Here is a 21,760-nt window from a genome sequence, read left to right as displayed (position 1 = left end):
TTTTTTATCTAACGGCATGAGTTGAACATGATATTTACTCTCGGTCCATTCCTCATTGCGTCCCAAAGACCACGCTGACTGTATTTTACTTCTGCTTTACCTGGTATAATTCAATAATCGGAATTTGGATATTTGTGAATCGTTCTCAAGTCTTCCACGGCCGAATCGCGAATAATCTAAGAATCGGAAATTTCGCACGCCTCTAGCATATTCAATGGTACCTCGACATACGATCGCTTCGACACACGAATTTTTCGACATCTGACGTAAAATTTGGCTCGCCATTTGTTCCGGCGAGGAACACGACCACGGGGGGCAATATTGAAATGTTTACGGAATGCAAATAACTTCGTCCACTCCATGATGCTCACTGGGGTTCCTGAAAAATAAACACAAAATGACTAACGCACGTTAAGAACCTAACTTTAAGCCCCACCCTCTCAAATAAGTCCATCCCTACCATCCTTAGAGCAACCATCGCTTCAGGGCGTCTGATCTAAATAAGCAAGTTGCTCAGCCCCACCCTGTACTACGGAAGGGTTGATGAAAATTAGCATAGATATTGACAAAATTAAGCATCCTTCAAACTGCCACTACTTTTCCAAACAGTTCAACAGCACAAACAATGTAAAATTTTCATAATATTCTGTTTGCAATGCGGGGATAGCAAATATTAGCACAGCAATGCCTGATAGTTTAATACATTGATGGGATGCAATCTTCTTCTTGCTTTTAAAAAGATACTCTCTTCTTTTTAACCTCACTGATACTGGCATGATGCAGTCAATGTGGTACGACCCTCGTAATTTGGACTAGCCTGTATACACAGTAAAAATCCATTAAAATAGACTGCTTAAAAATCAATTTGCACAGTGTCGGTATGATGAATCACGTAGTTCATCTTTAGTCTTGACACTTTCTTCATTTTTCTACTGTTTGTCTTTTAAGGAAAGCTCTGCTGGAAGCTGGCCTGTTACTTCCTGTGGCCATTTGGCAAGTTAGTTTACCAGGTATAACATTATGCATGGAACTAAGAGAATGTTACGCCATAGCCAACTACCCTGTAAAAATTCCACCAGTCTGTTCAATGTTCTTTGTTTAGATACACACCATATGCAACAATGCTTGATTATTATTTCAAGAGTCACACTTTCTAATATTGGAGATGTTTTCATGCAGATTGGACACAGATTTCACAGATGTTGTGAGCTAATGCCTGACTGTGAGTGTGCTGTGGAATGGATTGAGGATAGCTCTCCGGTGCTGCTGCCATCACCTACTGAGAGCCCCGTCCCAGAGGAGGCATCACAGCAACAAGCGCAAACTGGTTACTGGGTAACACATTTAAATCACTACAAAAAATATTCAAAAAAATAACTTTTTAAAATGATCGCTTAAAACGCAATAATGATAGGCACAAAGGGAAAATTTTGTTGGATTCACTGTATTATACTGTACGCCCATTGCTCATAATTTGGAAAACTGAGTGCTTCTGTCGTCTTTAGTGTCGTTTCTCCACTTATTTGTGGCTGTTGCTGGGATATCCTCCTCTGGTTATTATCCACTCTGTGGTTTGCCTTGGCTCCTGGATTCTGGTCTTCACCATCCCTGTAGCCAAGATGAACGCACGCACTTTAGGCATCATCCTTCTCTTGCCTCCAGAGGAAGTTTGTGTGTCAGCCACCTCGCAAAGGAAGGCAAGGAAATAAATGTATTTTATTTAGGGCTGTCAAAATTATCGCGTTAATGGGCGTTAATTAATTTTTTAATTAATCACGTTAAAATATTTGACGCAATTAACGCATGCAATGAATGACCCGCTGGCATATTGCCTCAAACATTACAATGAGGCCGTTTATGGACATTAAGAGTGAAGAGAATGCCACCGGCCGCTTGGGGGCAGCGCCGTTCCATACTCATGATATGTCTTCTAAACGTGGGAGAATTAGTAGTTGTGAGACGTTTATGCTGTATTCACAATGCAATGCAAATTGCTATTTGTGCTTCTCACATATTTTGGTAAGTTTCCTTTCTTTTAGTGGCAATTATGTGTCTCTTGTTTTATTTTAGGTAAGATATGTACAGATACAGTGGGGAGAACAAGTATTTGATACACTGCCAATGGGTTTTCCCGTTGGCAGTGTATCAAATACTTGTGCCATACAGTAAAGGCGAGTGGACACAGGCGTTCTTTGGACCGTGCAGTTTATTGGCATAAGCTTGTCCTTCACAATAAACATAAGTATCGTTTAGTGAAAGCACAACAAAAATAATATTCCTATCTCTCCCCAAAAAAAAAAAAAAAAGTTCTAAAAAAGAAAAGCACTTCAGTCTATAATAATGAGGCCCTATTCTGACACACACTTAAACAACAATGCAAAATGAACTGGCATTCCATATCAATTTAGCTATGCAAAATACACGTAAAACTTTTCACTCTATTTTTATTATTGTTATTTTTATTCTTATTATTATATTAACTCTACTTTTGATTGGAAATTTTAAAAATTTTATTAAAACGAAAACATGAAGTGGGGTTTTAATATAAAATTACTATAACTTGTAACTATAACATTTATCGTTTAAGAACTACAAGTATTTCTATCCATGGATCACTTTAACAGAAAGAATGTTAATAATGCCATTTGTGGATTTATTTTTACAATAAACAAATACAGTACTGATGTATTATCTTTCCATTCCAACAATAATTTACATAAAAATATGGCATATTTTAGAGATGGTTTGAATTGCGATTAATTGCGAATAATTACGATTAATTAATTTTTAAGCTGTAAATTAACTCGATTAAAAATTTTAATCGTTTGACAGCCCTAATTTATTGCATTACAACTTTGTTACCTGGTAACAGTCATTGACATTATTAATTTTTGTACTTTAGTGTCAAGGTTACGAGAGCCGGACACTGCTGTGCTGCTACCATGCCGCAAACTGGTACTACTACAAGTATACTGTAGATGGCATCAATGTATTTGCCGTCAGTATCCTTTAATGCTGTTAATATTCATTTATTCAATCCACTTTTTATCAAAAGTGCATACAAAAGAAGCTACTGTTCTTACATTTTAACAAGGAGAATAACAGCTTGCTTGTGCAGCTTGCGCAAGACCAACAGTCAAACACAAAATGATGACACTTACATAGAGCTGCTGTATACCACAACTCTTATTCAGAAACTCGCACTGAACTAACACTAAGTTATTAACTTTGACTCTCCATCCAGACCTTCTCCCTCTTGTCATATTTGCACTGATAATCGGGTACATCGACAGAGAAAATCGGTACGCCAGCTCTGACGTCAAGTTCGCCATAGCCATTGCCTCCATCATACCTCTGTCTTACTACATTGGCATGGGCATTGCCAGGTGAGGGCACACCTCCTGACTATCAAGTGAATGTAAACCAATGCTTCTTAAAATGCTTGGGGTCCAAGGATGCTTTAACATAATTATTTTTTGTCCTTTCTTAACCCTTTCAGCATTTCTGCCCAGAGTAACTTTGCCGTGGGCGCCGTCGTTAACGCCACCTTTGGTTCCATCACTGAGTTGACTTTTTACATTACGGCTCTGCTGAGGGGCCACAGGGCAGCCAACCCATGCCTGCAAGAGATTGTGAAGGCAGCACTGACTGGCACCCTTCTCGGATGCATCCTCTTCATCCCTGTGAGGCTTCATATTTTCTACACACACTGGGGAACATCCCAGTTATTGTACAAATGCCGCTGTTTCCTCCCGCAGGGAGTCTGTATGATAATTGGAGGTTTGAGACATCGTGAACAAAGATTTAACAGCCGTTGCACAGGAGTGAGTTCTGCGCTTCTCTTCATCTCTGTTGGAGGTAACTGAAAGACAGTGGAGGGCTATGCAGTTGGGACTTATCTGACTTTTCTGTATAACCCAGATCATGTCTCATTGGCTGCCACGGACAGTGCTGGGCGTCCAATCCATTTTGATTGGGAAGGCTTCCAGTGATCGTACTTCTGCTGTGAAATTAAATTAGTTTGTTACTAGTAGACGTCCAGTCCATTTGAACTGCGAGAGCTGGCAAAGAATTAATGGATTGGACGTCTAGTGCCATCAGTAGCCCTGAAAGATGGGCATTTATAGCCAAGCCTCTGAGTTTAAACGGATTGGATGTCTATTAGGGGTGTGACAAAATATCGAAATGGTGATATATCGTGATACTTTGTATCCCAATAGGTTATCGATATGCTCCTGTCAAGAATCAAGATATCGTTTTAAAAAGGTGTCAATTAAAAAAAAAAAAAAAAAAGGCTGCCATTGACGGTGCTCGACGGCCAATCCATTTAGACTGGGAACGTTCGTTCATTTAAAACCAGAGCATTCACAACCATTTGGTCCGATTTTTGGGGCATTTTGAGGTCACTTGCTTTTCATTTTAGGGCATTTACAGGTCATTTCCTGTTGAGTTTGAGTCACTACCTATTCATTTGGGTGATTCCCAGGTCACTTGCTGTTCTGTGACGCAAAATAAACAGCAAGTGACCCATAAAATACCCCAAAATCAACAGGAATGAACTGAAAATCAACAGGTAAATGACCTTAAATGGCCAAAAATTACTCATTGCCTCACATTGGCTGCCACTGACGGCCATAGACGTTCAATCCGTTTGAAGTGGGAGGGATGGCAGCTTCGTTCATTCGCTGCCACCCTCCCAGTTCAAATGGATTGGACGTCTACTAGTGATAAACTCATTCCAATTCACAGCAGAAGGTTGATTTTCTGTTTATTAGTTTTTTGTAGAATATCCTAGAATGATTTCCTGACCACTGTATCGAAAATCGTTGTGTCGCTATATCGTCAGATCATTGTTATCGTGAGCTTTGTATCGCAAATCGTATCGTATCGTGAGGTACCCACTCCTAATGTCTATCGTTGTCAATGGCAACCCTTACAACTTTGTTGTTTCATTTGAGGTGTATTTCTGTTTTTATTATATAAAAAAACAACTTTTTATTAATTCTAAATTTTTAATAGATAAAAAATACATAAAAATAATGATTAATAACATTAAAAAACTATATTAATTGTAATTGAGACCAGGCTATCAATACTATATGAAAACGCTATATCACAGCGTTAGATCATCTGAAGCGGTTATGAATCAACATCTAGACGTAGTAACACTAAAGTGAAATAAAGTGGTTTTATAAATACTACTGAACATACTGCAGCATTTATTTTTTGGATGCCCACCTCTAAATGAACTAAAGCATCTATGTATGCATTTACGTCCATACAGCCGTATGTATGTACAGTGGGGAAAATAAGTATTTAGTCAGCCACTAATTGTGCAAGTTCTCCCACTTGAAAATATTAGAGAGGCCTGTGATTGTCAACATGGGTAAACCTCAACCATGAGAGACAGAATGTGGGAAAAAAAAACAACAGAAAATCACATTGTATGATTTTTAAAGAATTTATTTGCAAATCATGGTGGAAAATAAGTATTTGGTCAATACCAAAAATTAATCTCAATACTTTGTTATGTACCCTTTGTTGACGATAAAGGAGGCCAAACTTTTTCTGTAACTCTTTACAAGCTTTTCACACACTGTTGCTGGTATTTTGGCCCATTCTTCCATGCAGATCTCCTCTAGAGCAGTGATGTTTTGGGACTGTCGTTGGGCAACACGGACTTTTAACTCCCTCCACAGATTTTCGATGGGGTTGAGATCTGGAGACTGGCTAGGCCACTCCAGGACCTTGAAATGCTTCTTACGAAGCCACTCCTTTGTTGCCCTGGCTGTGTGTTTGGGATCATTGTCATGGTCGAAAGACCCAGCCACGTCTCATCTTCAATGCCCTTGCTGATGGAAGGAGATTTTCTCTCAAAATCTCTCGATACATGGCCCCATTCATTCTTTCCTTTACACAGATCAGTCGTCCTGGTCCCTTTGCAGAAAAATAGCCCCAAAGCATGATGTTTCCACCCCCATGCTTCACAGTGGGTATGGTGTTCTTCGGATGCAATTCAGTATTCTTTCTCCTCCAAACACTAGAACCTGTGTTTCTACCAAAAAGTTCTATTTTGGTTTCATCTGACCATAACACATTCTCCCAGTCCTCTTTTGTATCATCCAAATGCTCTCTCGAGAACCACAGACGGGCCTGGACATGTACTTTCTTCAGTAGGGGGACAGTCTGGCAGCGCAGGATTTGAGTCCCTGGCGGCGCATTGTGTTACTGATAGTAGCCTTTGTTACTGTGGTCCCAGCTCTCTGAAGGTCATTCACTTGGTCCCCCCCTGTGGTTCTGGGATTTTTGCTCACCGTTCTTGTTATCATTTTGATGCCACGGGGTGAGATCTTGCATGGAGCCCCAGATCGAGGGACATTTTCAGTGGTCTTGTATGTCTTCCATTTTCTAATAATTGCTCCCACAGTTGATTTCTTTACACCAAGCGTTTTACCTATTGCAGATTCAGTCTTCCCAGCCTGGTGCAGGTCTACAATTTTGTCTCTGGTGTCCTTCAACAGCTCTTTGGTCTTGGCCATAGTGGAGTTTGGAGTGTGACTTACTGAGGTAGACAGGTGTCTTTTATACCGATAATGAGTTAAAACAGGTGCCATTAATACAGGTAACGAGTGGAGCCTCATTAGACCTCGTTAGAAGAAGTTAGACCTCTTTGACAGCTAGAAATCTTGCTTGTTTGTAGGTGACCAAATACTTATTTCCCCCTCTAATTTGGAAATAAATTCTTTAAAAATCAAACAATGTGATTTTCTGTTTTTTTTTTTTTTTCCCACATTCTGTCTCTCATGGTTGAGGTTTACCCATGTTGACAATTACAGGCCTCTCTAATCTTTTCAAGTAGGAGAACTTGCACAATTCGTGGTTGACTAAGTACTTATTTGCCCCACTGTATATTTTCCATCACTTGTAAAAACACAATGGGTGTAAATTATTTATTGATTTTTGTGATTTGCAATCCTGGTCCATCGCAGTGTGGAACTGTACCTATTGCGTGGCAGTGTGAAAGTTTTAAGGTTCATTTACTGTCATTCCAACTTCAGGTGTCTTCGCCCCTACGTTGTTCTCCAAGGCTTATGGGAACTTTGTGTGCGACTCGTGCACCAACTCCACATCAGCAAACACCACTAGTAACACCAGCGGCCCATTCATCTGCCAAAATTGCCACTATGATGTGGTGAGCATTCTTTTGATATCAAAAGATGTCATCAAGGTGTTATAGTCTGCAGGGCACTCTATATCAGACTGTGTCACTCTTTCTATTCAACAGAACAACAGCACACTTTTCCATCACCATGTTGAGTAAGACATTTCATTTCTTCTCCACAAGCAGAACGCATGTTTTCCTCTGTTTTGTTTGAATGTTGCAAACACAAAAAAGGTGTTGCATAACTTCTCTCAAACATGTGGACCGGTGGCCATTTGAGACCTGTGGGATAATATTTTGTGGCCCCTCATCTGATATGAAGAATAGTAAAAAGACAAATTGAAAAAAGGTGTGGCCCGCACATATTTATATTATAGAAAAATACAACAAATTGTATTTAATCATCAAAATAAATGATTAATTCATACATTTTGGTGTGGGGGAGTATGGCATGCACATATTTTACCCTGGATATTTAATATTTTGTTTGTTTTTATTTTTTCTATTTTTTATTTAATCTCTTATGACCTAACATAGCTCAAGCTAATGATATGTTGAGCTTCTCTTTACTTGGACCAACAAGTTGGTCAAAATTAATGAGAAACATTAAAAACATTTGTTCCTTTTTGGGGAACTCCTTCATCCAGCCCTGACTCACCCAGACTCTATTTCCAGTATCCCCCTCTGAATTGACGTCGACATGTGTATCGTCTTCCTCGACCAGTGTTTCCCAACTGTAAAGGGAACCTCGGATTTAAAGACTTGTAGGCTCTAATAAGCTACAATTGTTCTCTTTTACTAAAATATGTTATTAGAAACACATTTATTATTGCCATTGATTTAAAAATCTATAATGTTAGTACATGTTTTGACCTTCGGAGGGTGCCACTTTTTACGCACGCAATGCACGCTGGGGTGATGACACTGTTGGGCTGGACTGGGAAAATAGCTGTGTTAGCTAGCAAGCAAAGCTAGTATGACAATTGGCATGATTTTGTCACATTCTGCTGCTGGTTAGATTGTTTTGTTACAGAGCTGTGGGATGAGTTCCCAACATCGTACCTGCATCCAATTCCAGCTCATCAGCAGTGTCTCTAAACCGATCCTAGGCAGCTTGCCGAGAATTGACTTGCTCCCATTTGACAGTTTGTATATCCATTTGTTGCTAGTTGCATCATTGCCTTGTTTTTTTTTTTTGTTTGTCTGCCTCTCACCGCACTTTTCCCTTGTTTTTTTTTTTTTTTTAATCCTGACCTACTGTCGTGGACCCTTTTTGTCTCCCTTTTCGCGATCGCAGGTTCTTTTTTTTGTGTTCAATAAACCCTTATACACAATCCCTTTGTAATTGTTGTCTGCTTGCTGTCTGAAGTGCGCCACTTTTTCTAATTCCGTGGTCAAGCCAGCCGCGCTTTCTTTTCAGTTGCGTTTCCTTTTCAGGTTTTACTGCACAGAGACAGGTAACGCATGTGGATGGCGATTGCTTTATAAGGAAACTCATGACTCTAACGTCAAGCGTAAGTATAGTCCTGTGGTGTATGCGCTCGTGTGTCGCACTGGAAATGCGGGTTCAATATCCCGCTGGAGACCTTCATTTACATGCTTTTGCTGCTCGTTTTGGGAAATATCAACAGTGGTGTCTTGCTCATCACTTTTCCGCTCGGGTTCAAATTGGAAGGGCAGAACCGACGATATGTTTATGTAGCTAAAGAGTGAGTAAGTATTTTTTTTTTTTTTTTTTTTGACACTGTTGTTGCCCGGCAGCGCCGCCCAGTGAGGTGACCGCCCAGGGTGTATTGCGTCGTCAACAACAATGGCGACCTACTAGTTTCACAAATTTTATTAAAACGAAAACATTAAGAGGGGTTTTAATAGCAAATTATTATAACTCATACTAACATGAATCTTTTAAGGATTACATGTCTTTCTATCCGTGGTACCCTTTAACTGTGTAAATGAATTTGTTTTACAGTAGAAAAATCTAACAGAGGCTATATTCTGTTTTATAAGGTGGCGTCATAACTTTTCACATTCCCCACCCACCTCCATATCTGTGTTGTTGTTAGGCCCCTGGTGTACACTGTTTCTGCCCTCTTGCCCGTGGCTTACATCATTGGACTGGTATTCACACTTAAGACACACTCCCACATCTACGACATCCATGTCGGAGACGGACAAGGTGGGACTTTGACTCTCCAGAATCAAAACCTGTTAATCGGTGCTAATTCACAAGGTCTTCTCTAACCAGAAAGGGGCCAGCACCAGCACGGTGGTGCTGTGGTTCACTGGTCCAGATGGAGGTCTATGCTAATCCTTATCATGGCCACCCTGCTAATGTCTGCTTGTGCTGACCTGGCCACTGAACACATCCAGCCCATCCTCAATCAGCCCAACATCTCTCAGGTGGGTGAAAGAGGCAAAGGTGCTTACTTTGGGAGGAAATATAGAAATCTGTTTCCAGATTTTTGGGGAGACTAAAAAATCAGATAAATATAATGTGGGAATACCTTACAATTCTGCTTAACTCATTGGTTTTCTTTGACGTTCAATCCATTTGAACTCGGAGGGTTGGCAGCAAATTAACATTGTGGATATCTACTCGTGACAAGCTAATTCAAATTCACGGCAGAGGGAAAAAAAGGGCCACGAGATTAGACTTCTATCACTGTCAATAGCACTGAAAAAGACAAGTACTGTACAGTGACAAAATATTAGTACTTGGTCACCTTGTTGTAGCTGGTTGGTTTGCCTTTTTCACTCACCTGGTATTATTTTCCAGTATTTTATCGGGGTCACAGTTCTCGCCATGGTTTCCGAAATCCCTGAAATTGTCAACGGGATCCAGTTTGCACTTCAGAACAACATAAGTCTCAGGTATCCTCGTAAAGAAAACAAGTTAAAAAGGTGCCCTTTGACATTCAAATGATTTTTTTTTGCCTTCAGCTTAGAAGTGGGTAGCTGTATCGCTGTACAAGTCTGCATGCTCCAGATTCCAATCCTGGTCTTGTTCAACGCCTTCTATGTAAGGTCTTCATTTTGTACTGTGCGAAAATAATTTGATTGATGTGAACAGTATCGTCTTTTTCAGGATGTGGGCTTTGTGCTCTTATTCAGCGACCTGCACCTTTGGACCAGTATCTTCAGTGTGATTTTAGTTAACTACATCTTCATGGACGGAAAGTCTGATTATTTTCAAGGTATGTATTTATTTATAGCTGGTTGATGTGAAAGTACAAAATAATTTGTAACATGAGATGGGCCTAGGCATAGCTACTTGTGGTTGAAAACATTTTAATCAAGTTGTATAAAATGTATTTTGTATTTTCTTTTTCTTTTTTGGGGGAAACAGGAACTGCTCTGGTAGTTGTCTATCTGATCCTAATGGCTCTCTATTACTTTGCTCCATCACCAGCAGGCTGCTGAATAAGAGGACCTACGTTATGACATTTCAAGTAACTTTTTTTAAGTAAATAAGCTGTGTTTTTGATACGCAACCTTCATTGTCTGTATTAAGTGGTGGACCAACCAGGACACCACATTTTATGTTAATCCAAGCGTCAATACATTAGCATTTGTGCAATGTTTGCAAAAATTACAGGTGTTGCTTTAAATCCCAAAGACACATAAAGAGTTTAAAACAAATGTTAAATTCTAATCCTTTCAGGACATTTTGTCAATGCAGTATTTGTTAGTTAAATGCGCAGCACTCCTGTGACTGTTATTGTGTAGTATACAGGCGCGTCTACTACTGAAATAAGTTTGTGGTAGTTTGAGATGAACTTGTGTTAGAGCCAACTGTTTGGTTTTTAACAGTATTTTTAGGTTTTGGAGGGACATTGGTGGACAAGGTGGATTGAAATAAAAAATTTGTTCTGTCAATGTGTCAAGATATTGATATTTTGCAGAAAAGATACCTGTATGCGTGAATGTGGCAATACAACACCAGATGTGTTTTGAAAAAAAATAGTCTGCCCGAGTTTTATTGCACAACAGGAACTAGAAAAAATGTACATCATCACATGTGCCTTTAAGGAAACATTTGTGAAAAGTACAGTGACATGCCAACATGCAGTAGAGATCTCGAACGTCACAACTACAAACATCTCGGACACGAGCAAGTCCAACTTTGAACAAATAGAAGGGGACTCTCAGTCATTTTACACAATAGTGGAAAACAAAACAAAAAAAAAAACAATGCGTAATGTGTCCAGAAGTTTAGTAAAAATGTGCTTTTCAAACCGTACCAGTTTAGAAAGAAAGTTTCATATTACACATTCAGACAAAATTTGGTTTAAACAAAAAACAAGAAAACATCACTAATAGTAAACAGCAGAGTGATTTAAAACAACTTAGTCACTTAGAAGTGTATCCTGTACTCAACAAGCACCGAGTCGATCGTAAAAAGGAATTTGAACATCCAAAAGGCACCAAAAGAGCTGGGGGGAAAGTGTTAAAAAAAAAATTAAAAAAAAAGACTAGGCACTAGGAAAGTCACAGTGATGCCATTAAAATAAAATAAAATCATAAATATACATTTGGAAAAATAGCTGTGTAATACACTCAAACTAAACATTCTAATTTAGTCAGACAGATCCATGCTCTTGCACTTTGTTGTTCCAACACAAAAATGAACAATATACAAACAAATGGACCTGTTCGAAACAAAAAAATGAGTTTCCTTATTTTGAGTGCAGTGTGCAAACAGTTATTAATAAGGCCATAAAATCGCATGTGGTCGACCAAATTAAAATTATCCCTCGTCTGTACACTTTCACAAAATGTTAAAAGAAACCAGATCGGGTTGAAATCCAGAAGACAAGGTTAAAACCAAATAATGTTGTATTATTTTTTTTAACCCCTATGGTTCAACATGCAATGCTTGCCTTCGTCTGTCCAATCATGGAGCGGTTAGTGCTTTCCCTACTTTAGCCGCTGGATGAGTGTGTGCGGCAGTCCCAGACTGAGCAGCTGTAATGTGGAGAGCTGAGCTAAGTGAGGCAGAGTCTTCAGTAGTTTCTCCCATGCAAGCTCTAGCAGGCTGGGCACCACCAGCCACACTTTATACAACGAGGCTGTACGTCGATTACCGGACATGTTCACCACCCCGCCGTGGATGTACATGCAGCCCCCCTGACAGAAGGGGGGGAAAAAATGGTTATTTTTTTATTTGTATTTTTTAAAAAAAATTTAAAAATTTTTGTAATATCTTGTAAATTCCCTTTTTTGGGCAAGGGTCTACAGCCCTACTGCATAACAGTGGCTGTGAGCCAGCAGAGTGACCTTTGTTAAGGACATTTAGCAGTTGAATAAAATCCTATTGTCAGACTATGAATATCAGTAACCTTGTTGCCGTGCGTGCTTATGGGGGCGTAATAGCTTCTACACCTACTGGGCACTCAATGTAAAAGACTTTTCAGAGACATTAGGTAGTTCTTTGCACTTTGCACAACCCTTCTAACCACCCATAACTCACATTACAGGTACATGAAGAAGAATTGGAAGGTATAAATGAAAATAGGAGCAGTGTGAAATTCCTCCAATCACTGTTACAGTATTGATCTTATGACTCACAGGCGTGACAGCGGCGCAGTGGAAGTAGGCGGGCTCTGGCATTACGGCAGGTAGCTTGGTCCACTGAAAAGTGCCAAGGTGGAGCTTCCACAAGTCGGCCATGATCAGCTGCCCGTCGTAGCCGCCACATATAAACACCTCTGCGAGATGGAACGGCAAGGTAGAAGTAGAACATTTCTTTATTTTTGAAGCGAAATGGTAGAAGATTAATGTTTTAGCCAAGGTTGACATCAACGAGATCTTACCATCTTTAACCTGTACACAACTGTGACAGCGACGTGCAGCAGGATAACCTGTTATTAAATTCATGAATAAAAGTGAATAATATGTATGCATAAGCATTATGCATTAAGATGCAAAATGATACTCCCACCAACCTAGCTTTCCATGGGGTTTGGTTACTATTTCCTCCCAGTAATTTGTCTCCAGGTTATATGCGTGAATCTGCAAAAAAGTTACAAATGGATGTTATAATTAGGACAGTTTTAGTTAATTTTGCCAAGACAAATCAGAATAGTACAACAAACCAACACTTTGTGGTACATGTTCCGATCACCTGATTGGAATAAGGTAAAAAGGATTTTAAAAAGGAATTTTAAAAATATATATTTTTTTCTGTTTCATGCTTATACAGCTTCTCACTTTCCCTCCTGCTGCTTTTTGTTCAGCACTGCAGCTGGAATTTGCGATGATTGACAGGTTTGTAGCTTTGATCTGGCAAGTAAATTATATATTTTACCTATTAAAGGCTAAAAAGTAACAAAATAATCCAGAAATACAATGGTATTGTCAAAAGATACAAAAATATAAACGTATTATACTCTGCAACACTCCTGGAAAAAGCGGAAGAGGAAGTACTGTAAAAAGTACAGTACTGCAACATGTATGGAACATTTGTTCAAATAAAAATAAAAAAAAATCAGTATTGGATTGGGACTCTGTATCGGCAGATTCTTAATCAGGTGACTCCGACTCTGGTGCAAAAATATGCGATCGGGACATCCCTACTTTTTGGCCTTCCAACTCTGATTGTGTATTTTTCCCCTTTTGGAAAAACCAAAAGCAGGCTAATTTTGTTCAAATCATCATATCACTTAGAGGCGTTACCAGGGGTAGGCAGTGCCCACCCACGGACACGCTCTGCCCACCCAAAGAAAACTGGATGTAGTACTAATGACAGTCTGGGCACCGCGTATGGTACCCCATTCATATACAGTAGTACTATTTTGTTCCAAGATTTAACCTTTGCGTTGTTACCTCCTCTTTCACCTTTAAAAAAAAAAGTGTAATTGGAATTTGTCTTTACATGGTATCAAAGATTGCACCTGTCTTGACCTGCCTGCCGATTTTGGTGCATTTTGAAGCATTCCAAGGGGGTCAAATTGAGCTCAAAGGGGCTGCGGAACAAAGAATAACTATAATAATAATAAAACCGAGGAACCACAATAGGTTACCTAAAAAAACATTGTCACCTGCATGTCCATACTGTTCAGTTATGGATGTGTTCTAACTTCTTAGTCAAATAAAATCAAATCAACTTTTATTTGTTTAGACCAAATCACAACAACAGCTGTCTCAAAGAGAAAACATGTTTTAAGGTGCAGTAGGCCTACGCTGGATTTCTACCTACTTGATCATTGTAGAAAACAGACCTCGTGTACAGATACAGAAATGTCATTTTACTGACCGGTGAAACACAGCACAAGCATAGCAGATTGGTAGTTCAAAACATTACCATAAACTGACAATATTTACGGTAATACTATGATTTGACAACTTCTCCAACTTACCAGAATCCAGGAGAAAACAAAACAGATGTGACTTTTCTTTCAAAGGCTGCTGTATAACTTGCTCGTTTCATCATGATAAATAAATGTTTCTTCCATGGATTGATACGGTAAAATGAAAGTGAGAACGTAAGTCGGAAATCCGTGAGAGCTCATCGCTGTCAACACGACAGTAACAATAGGAACTATTGTTATTTGGTTTTGAGTTTCCCGAGGGACAGATATAGTTGACGGACACAGGAAGTGTGTGTGCTTACGTTTGTTATGGTCCGAGTTGCGGAGCTGCAATAAACGTCGACTCAAATGAGTTCAATAAACTAAATTCTGTGCTTTATGAAGAGTGAAAAAAGTAGAATTTAACACAGACGAAATCATTCGGCCGATTAGAGTGAAGTATTACCAAAACAAAATGGTGACGTCACGTACCGTAATGGTCGGCAACGGGTCGCCGCATACGTTTCTTCAACACAACGTGGCCGTGTCAAAAAAAAAAAAAAAAAGTTTATATACATATATATATATATATATATATATATATATTTCTGTCTCCATCCAAGTTGATTTTGGGGGAAAAAAGTGTGCGTTATATTCGGGAAATTACGGTATTTGCAAAAAAACAAACCTAAAAAATCCATCAACCCATTGTTATGCTAGTATGGTCCTAGCAGATACACACTAAATCCCTTTTTGGTGCTTGGTCACTTGAAATTTACAACTGTGCGTCAAGAGCCATTATTTACTTTTGATCGACAGCAGAAGGTGGTATTGGAAAAAATGGCAGCTGTTTGCTATAAATGAAATTTCATGTAAATTTGTTGTTCCTCAAACACAACATCTATCAAAATGTTGTCACTAGTAGCAAGACAAAATATACATTGTTGGGGAAGAGGGAGTCTGCTTTAAGGTACCAATATGAATCCTTACCTTGTCCAGGCAATACGATGACCAGGAAGTCCCGCCTCCCAGAATGTATATCCTCTGTCCATCATGAGCTAGTTCATGTCGGTACCTTTACAATCATACACTTAACAGTTACATTATGTCACACCTTTTGAACCAGTTTTTATTATAAGCTCTAGTTTCACCTTTCTTCCGGTAGATCTGTGGGGACATTGTTGGGCTTAAGGTGGCACCACTCTTTGGTAGTCAGATCTAGCCTGTGCAGGTCTGTGCTGTAAAAGTAGCCAGTCGTCCCTCCAAAAACGTACAGGTAGCCATTTATTATGACCATTGCCTGCAAAGTGACAGTCCAGTTTGTTTTGGGCTGTCTACTAAATAAAACCCTGTCATCAGATCATTGTAGTTACCTGCCCGTAGATTTTGTTGGGCTTTGTTCCTTTGCAGACAAGCAGATTCCATTGTTTGTATTTAACGTTGCAAACGTGGACGTCATTGCCGTTGTTTTCACCGAACGGAATGCCCGTGCCACCAAACACCAGCAGGTTATTCCCATGAAAGACGGCTAGAGAGGGGTACACATACACATTGCAATGAAATGAATGTTGACTGCATCAAAGGGTGTTTGCTTAAATTTTTTAAAACACATGATTAATTAAGGCCCTACCTATCCCCTGTAGTTTGGACTTAAGACAATGCGCGCGCTCCTGTGGCCATCAGAGTTGGGCCCGAATGAAATACTGGTTATCAGACAAAATTTAATTCAGGATTTAAATGGCCAAAATGGGGCACGTTGAGGCAGTGTGACAACTACTTGGCACAATTTATTATGGTTGTTTTTGAGCAGGTTTTGGTGGAAATACTGTAAAGTGACATGTGCAGCTGTCGGGCCGCCCGAGATGGGGGCAAAACCATTTTGTCATTCAATTTTTAGGGCGAAATCCCCATGTCAGGCAAAGCGGAACTTGGGCTTTTCAGCCCAAACATTGTGGTACTTTGAGGTAGATTTTGACATATATTGTCATTTATTGAGCTGCACTGCACAGATAAACTGTGAATGAACGTATGGAATAAAAGAATGTGAATGTTCTCGAGCACCACAGGAACCTCTAGCACGGAGGCTCCAGGCGGTTTGCGCTCCTCTCGCATCCGCCCATATATACAGGGACAAGGTAGGATTGGGGTGAAATCCACGTTCTCAGGCAAAACGTAACTTTGGCGTTTTAACCCAAATTGTGGCACTCTAAGATAGAGCCTAGTTCGGGCCTAAAAAATCCAGCCCGACCCGACACGGCCCGCTGGTATTGAGGCCCGACCCGGCCCGAGCTCGATCACTTAACTAGATTTGCAGGCCCGAGCCCGAAAAACCCGATTTTTTTTTTTTTTTTTTGGAGTGACGCGGAAAAAACGCAGCAGCAGCAATTTCATTCATTTCTTCGAGTTGGCAGAAAAAAACGCAAGTTTTCTTAATGTTTAAATAATCTACATATTTTTTTTAGAATTATCAAAGCATTCACACAACGAAATAACGCTGGGAAAGTTTGTTAAACATATTTCTGAGTGTGTGGGATATTGTTCTCACATGGACGCGCCTCTCTGACAAGGAGAGGGAACAGGAGAGGGCGGCGCCTCGGCCGTGAGGACAAGAAGAAAAAGCGGCCGGCGCCACGGCGTTCGTGCACACGCACAAGCAAAAGCGCAATACAGAGAGCATGCTCTCCATTTTTTTTTTTTTTTTTTTTTAAAATAATTTATTAGTCCGGCATGGCGGCCCGACCCGACCTGACCCGAACGTGAATGCTTAAATTGTGGGCCGGTCGGTTCGGGTTCGGGCACAAAATCTAACCTCTACTCTAAGATGGATTGACTGGTGTAACCCCCACTGAAATGCACAGATTAACTATACAAATGCTTTGGAAGACATGCGTTTTAATGAGTTCAACAATTTTACCTTTTCCCCCCCCATTTTAATACATAAATAATATTAAACCGATAATAAATAAAGTGATACAGATCCCCTCAAGATATAAAAGAGGTGTCATTCAACTAGTTGTCAGTCGACATATCACAAATGTTATGAAAATATTTATAATGGTTGAAAATTTACCTAGTGTTGCTTTAACTATGGACTACATGCGAATAATCTTAATTGCTTGACGGTAAATGGTAAATCTTAAAATTTTATAAAACATGGGGGAAAAATCAGTTTTTTTTCACAAACAAGTGCAAGTTAACTACAAATTAACTATAAAAAAATGTCATGAACTGCGATTAAAAATGTTAATCACTTGACAGCTCTAATATATACTACATACCTGTACACATATTACATACATACAAGTGCTGAATGATAAGACGATATATATATATCGTTGTGTTTAACAAATGAAAGTGGAAAGATTTCAAGTTGGCCCTTGTGTCCTTCAATTTTTCTGAAAGCAGCCCTTGCAAAAAAATGTTTGGACACCCGTCAAAGCAAAAAAAGGCGATTGTCAGATGTCTCTGGAAGATTATTTGAGTGACGATACTGTGGTGCTGCGTCCAGCCTATCACAATATTTGTGACCTTAATATTTCATGTCGGGGAAAGATGCTAACACCTTCCTTAGTTTTAATTCAAAATGTAAAAATGTGCCCAATTCATTGTAGGAAAACTTTTCCAGTGTAGGTAGTAGAGCAGGGCGGTAAACCGAAAATTTACCGTCACCGAAATTCTTAACGATGACCGACGTAATTTTGACCATGTCGGTAAATTCGGTAAATTAATAAAACAAGAAAATAGTCTTTTCATCCCGCTTTGATTCTGTGTTGTTCGTCTATGTTCATTCCCCTTTAAGAAAGCAGTGAATGTGCTTACGTAGGGAGTCACGTGATCATCAGGAAGCCAATCAAACAAAAGCCCGGTAAGCTAACGCTAGCAGCTAACGCTACAAGCAAAACGTGATGGAGTGTGGCTTAAGGGAGGTTCACCAAACTTTCAACCGACATTTAGTAGAGTCTTGGTGGCATCCAGACGGGCTTTCACCCGCTGTCCTCCTTTGTTCTCACGATTTCCGGAGATGGTGCTTTCAGTGCTTTCTACTGGTAGCCAGGCTAACGCTAGCTAGCGGCTAACGCTACAAATGAACGTTATGGAGTCGGATAGAGGCTCTAACCTGGTCGAAACGGCTGAACTTAATGAGTGGATTGGGCACGGACTGCATCTAGCAATTACTATGTGGCGTTATTTTGTATCTGTCTGTGTGTGTGATTCCTCTGATAGCTTTTGTGATGGTAAAGAATTCTGCATAAAGTACAATCCAACGGCGAAACTTATAATGACCGAGAAATGGCCCCAGCTATTTTTATTGTGCGTGCATTTATGAAAAAATGCACTGGGGGGGGGGGGGGGGGACCCTTAAACCATAAAGTAAACACTTGTATTTAATAATTATATCACAGCAGCCATTAACAATAAGTTGTCTTTTTGAAGTGTACTGTTCAAGCTGCAAGTCATTTGTGTTACAATTACATGTTTGCACAGGCATATTGATTTTGACAATGTACATTGTTCAAGTCATACACGCTGTTATAAATGTTCATACTTGAATTCTTATTGCTTACAATTAACTTTTATTAGGGCTGTCAAACGATTAAAATTTTTAATCGAGTTAATTACAGCTTAAAAATTAATTAATCGTAATTAATCGCAATCCAAACCATCTATATAATATGCCATATTTTTCTCTAAATTATTGTTGGAATGGAAAGATAAGACGCAAGATGGATATATATTTTCAACATGCGGTACATAAGGACTGTATTTGTTTATTATAACAATTAATTTAGTTCTAAATCAGTTATAGAAATTTTATATTAAAACCCCTCTTAATGTTTTCGTTTTAATAAAATGTGTTAAATTTTCAATCAAAAAATAAACTAGTAGCCCACCATTGTTGATGGCAATAATTACTTACACTATAAAATCAGTCGCACCCAAACGCCAGCAGAGGGCAGCAAAACTCCGCAAAACACAATTAACAGGTGGGCCTTTCACTCTAGTGACATTTAAATATGTCTGAGCTGGGCAAGTGCGTTAATTGCCTCAAATATTTTAACGTGATTAATTAAAAAAAATAATTAACGCCAGTTAACGCGATAATTTTGACAGCCCAAATTTTTATAAATTTAATGTTTAGACTGCATGTACAATTGTTAAATACAGTATATCAAATTGAATGCTGGTAAACAAATCAACAAGAAATAGTTAATCTGTATTTCATGCATTGATTCAGATTTTCAAATTATATAACAGTCCGCTTGGGCGAATTTATCGTCATTTATCGTTATCGAGATAAATCTGCTCAATTTATCGTGATACATGTTTAAGGCCATATCGCCCAGCCCTAGTAGGTAGCAACCCTTACCTGACATGGAAGCGAGTTCTGTGGGAATGTAACCCTCTGTCTGAACACGGTGCCAGGTGGCGGTAGCGAAATGAAACCTCCATAACTCCCTGAAGAGAGGAAAATCTTCATTTTCTGCCCCGCCTGCCTCCCCGAAGTCCGGGTTGTAGCCGCCAAACACGTATAGGTGGGTGCTGTCTGCTACACAGCGGTGTCCGCTACGGGCCGCGGGCACCCAGGGTCCTGTAAAAATTTAAAGCGCTATAATGGATCACCTCTGTGGCTGGAGTGTGTTGGGGAAACTAAAACACATTACCTTCCCTTAGAAACCGGTTCGGGATGCGAAGGCTGGGGAACGCGGGGGATAAGATGCGTCGAGCCTGAAGCCAGCGAGCCCGCATCTTGAAGCCTGTTAATATGAAGACAGTCACCCAACTTGAACATCCGACCACAATGAACTATAGCAAGCTGTTTCAGCATTTTTTCAATATCCTTTATATGATAATGTCAATATCATGGGTTATCCTACTCATATGAGCAAATATTCCATAGAGAGGGAAAAATGTTAATAGCAGGGCACAATTATTCTACCAGTACATACTCTTCTACTAGTGCACAATCTTGACAGATTAGTAATATGTAGTTGTCCTAAGAGGCCAAAGCACATACTAGTACATTGACCTCAAGTTGGATGTTAACTCATTGACAGCGAAAGACGTCCGATCCATTTTAACTAAGAGAGTTGGCAGCAATCATTCAATCGCTGCCAGCCCCCCAATTGGATCGGACATCCGTCGCCGTCAATGGCAGTGAGACATGATTCCTCAATGTCAGCCATCCCAGTTGATACTTGATGACAATCAATGTCAATGGCAGTCAATGAGTGAAATCTAGGCTCAAACAGCTGCCATAAAGAACAGAATTGCAGTCCATAGGTACAACATTAGGTGCACACTCTATCTAATGAGCATCAAAGGCCATTTTATTTAACAGTGCTTTACTCACTAGATTACGAATTTATTTAAAAAGTTTTTAGTGGTCTGGGGTTTGATTTTGGTTTTCTAATTTTTCTAAACTTTTGAATGCGCAGGTCCTGTTCAGTTTTTTTTTTTTTTTTTTTTTTTTAATTGTTAAGTACTTTTTGCACATCCCGCCGTTCTCTCACAAGGAATTGAGTGGCAAAATACAACAGATGATACAGGAATCAACCAACGTGTCCTGCTTAATTAGAACTTGCGTGTATTAGTCACGCCCTTCACATTTTGAAAGCAGGAGATGAAGCTAACACATAATTGATGAACCGTACTGTTTTCATAGCTATAAAAACCAATTGTTCTGGGACTCCAGTGGAGACCAAGTGTAGACAAAATAGACAAGATGATGCAGTGCAGGGGTACCTAATAAAGTGCCCATTGTGACTGAAGTCCCGATAAGCCTATACACGTCCACGAAAAGAAACATATTCCGTCTTTAAAGCAGTGCATCAGTGACGTGTGATCGATTTGTAGATTATACCAGCAATGACTACTGTACTTGGAACGTATAGTAACAGAACTAGGAAGCTAGGAGCTTTAGCAAGTGTGTGCGTGTTGTATTAAGGTAAATTGATGAGTTCATATGACCGAAATGTACACCATTATAAACAGATTTCACGTATTAGTATTATTGACACCTACAGCGGCTACGTCGCGCTTTACTGCACTTGTCTTTGGTTTACACACCTGAATCTCTACCCGAGGGCCTCCATGACAATTTCTCAAACTTATTGAGCTGAGTCGAGCTTTCGTCCTGCAACGGCGTAGACATGTTAACGAACCGGTAGCACCGACATAGAAGTTTCAATTGGGGATGTCAACGCAAAGCCCCCCAAAACGGCCTTTTAACGAGGAACACCATTAGAAGAGAAGTATGTTAAGAAATAACACAGTTGAGGATACACGCCAGTTTCTGCTGTTGTTAGTG

General features: G+C 39.6%; 2 protein-coding genes across 3 annotated transcripts in view; one reads left to right on the top strand and one right to left on the bottom strand.

Annotated features, from left to right (window-relative positions):
- LOC130916353 (uncharacterized) overlaps positions 1-12,980 on the top strand; it is a 19,316-nt gene extending 6,336 nt beyond the window's left edge. The window contains exons 7-21 of one of the 2 annotated variants that reach the window (XM_057837022.1): positions 949-1,010; positions 1,180-1,335; positions 1,506-1,697; positions 2,903-3,002; positions 3,245-3,386; positions 3,500-3,683; positions 3,759-3,858; positions 7,059-7,192; positions 7,286-7,317; positions 9,226-9,338; positions 9,408-9,562; positions 9,939-10,033; positions 10,103-10,181; positions 10,248-10,356; positions 10,509-12,980. In XM_057837022.1, the coding sequence (XP_057693005.1) occupies positions 949-1,010; positions 1,180-1,335; positions 1,506-1,697; positions 2,903-3,002; positions 3,245-3,386; positions 3,500-3,683; positions 3,759-3,858; positions 7,059-7,192; positions 7,286-7,317; positions 9,226-9,338; positions 9,408-9,562; positions 9,939-10,033; positions 10,103-10,181; positions 10,248-10,356; positions 10,509-10,582 (1,727 nt within the window). In that variant the 3' untranslated portion in view covers positions 10,583-12,980. The remainder of the gene's footprint in view (positions 1-948; positions 1,011-1,179; positions 1,336-1,505; positions 1,698-2,902; positions 3,003-3,244; positions 3,387-3,499; positions 3,684-3,758; positions 3,859-7,058; positions 7,193-7,285; positions 7,318-9,225; positions 9,339-9,407; positions 9,563-9,938; positions 10,034-10,102; positions 10,182-10,247; positions 10,357-10,508) is intronic. The other variant, XM_057837023.1, reaches the window with a different exon arrangement.
- On the bottom strand, positions 11,124-21,760 carry LOC130916354 (kelch domain-containing protein 10-like). Its single transcript, XM_057837024.1, has 10 exons — positions 21,520-21,760; positions 20,115-20,207; positions 19,820-20,041; positions 15,825-15,979; positions 15,603-15,751; positions 15,442-15,526; positions 13,108-13,174; positions 12,976-13,023; positions 12,731-12,870; positions 11,124-12,289 (listed from the first exon to the last, which is right to left on the bottom strand). The coding sequence occupies exons 1-10, from the start codon at positions 21,602-21,604 to the stop codon at positions 12,080-12,082; spliced, it is 1,254 nt and encodes a 417-aa protein (XP_057693007.1). The 5' UTR covers positions 21,605-21,760; the 3' UTR covers positions 11,124-12,079.

The sequence above is a fragment of the Corythoichthys intestinalis genome, chromosome 5 (genome assembly GCF_030265065.1).
Source record: "Corythoichthys intestinalis isolate RoL2023-P3 chromosome 5, ASM3026506v1, whole genome shotgun sequence".
In the NCBI taxonomy this organism is placed as follows: Eukaryota; Metazoa; Chordata; class Actinopteri; order Syngnathiformes; family Syngnathidae; genus Corythoichthys; species Corythoichthys intestinalis.
Note: the sequence above shows the minus strand (reverse complement) of the source record. Positions and strands in the feature narration are given on the sequence as shown.

Coding starts and splice junctions, on each gene's coding strand:
- LOC130916354 (XM_057837024.1), bottom strand. CDS start 21,604: ATGTCTACGCCGTTGCAGGACGAAAGCTCGACTCAGCTCAATAAGTTT. Junction 15,752..15,824: donor CCAACAAAATCTACGGGCAG/GTAACTACAATG, acceptor GTCACTTTGCAG/GCAATGGTCATAATAAATGG. Junction 13,175..15,441: donor CATCGTATTGCCTGGACAAG/GTAAGGATTCAT, acceptor ACTTTTTTGCAG/ATTCACGCATATAACCTGGA.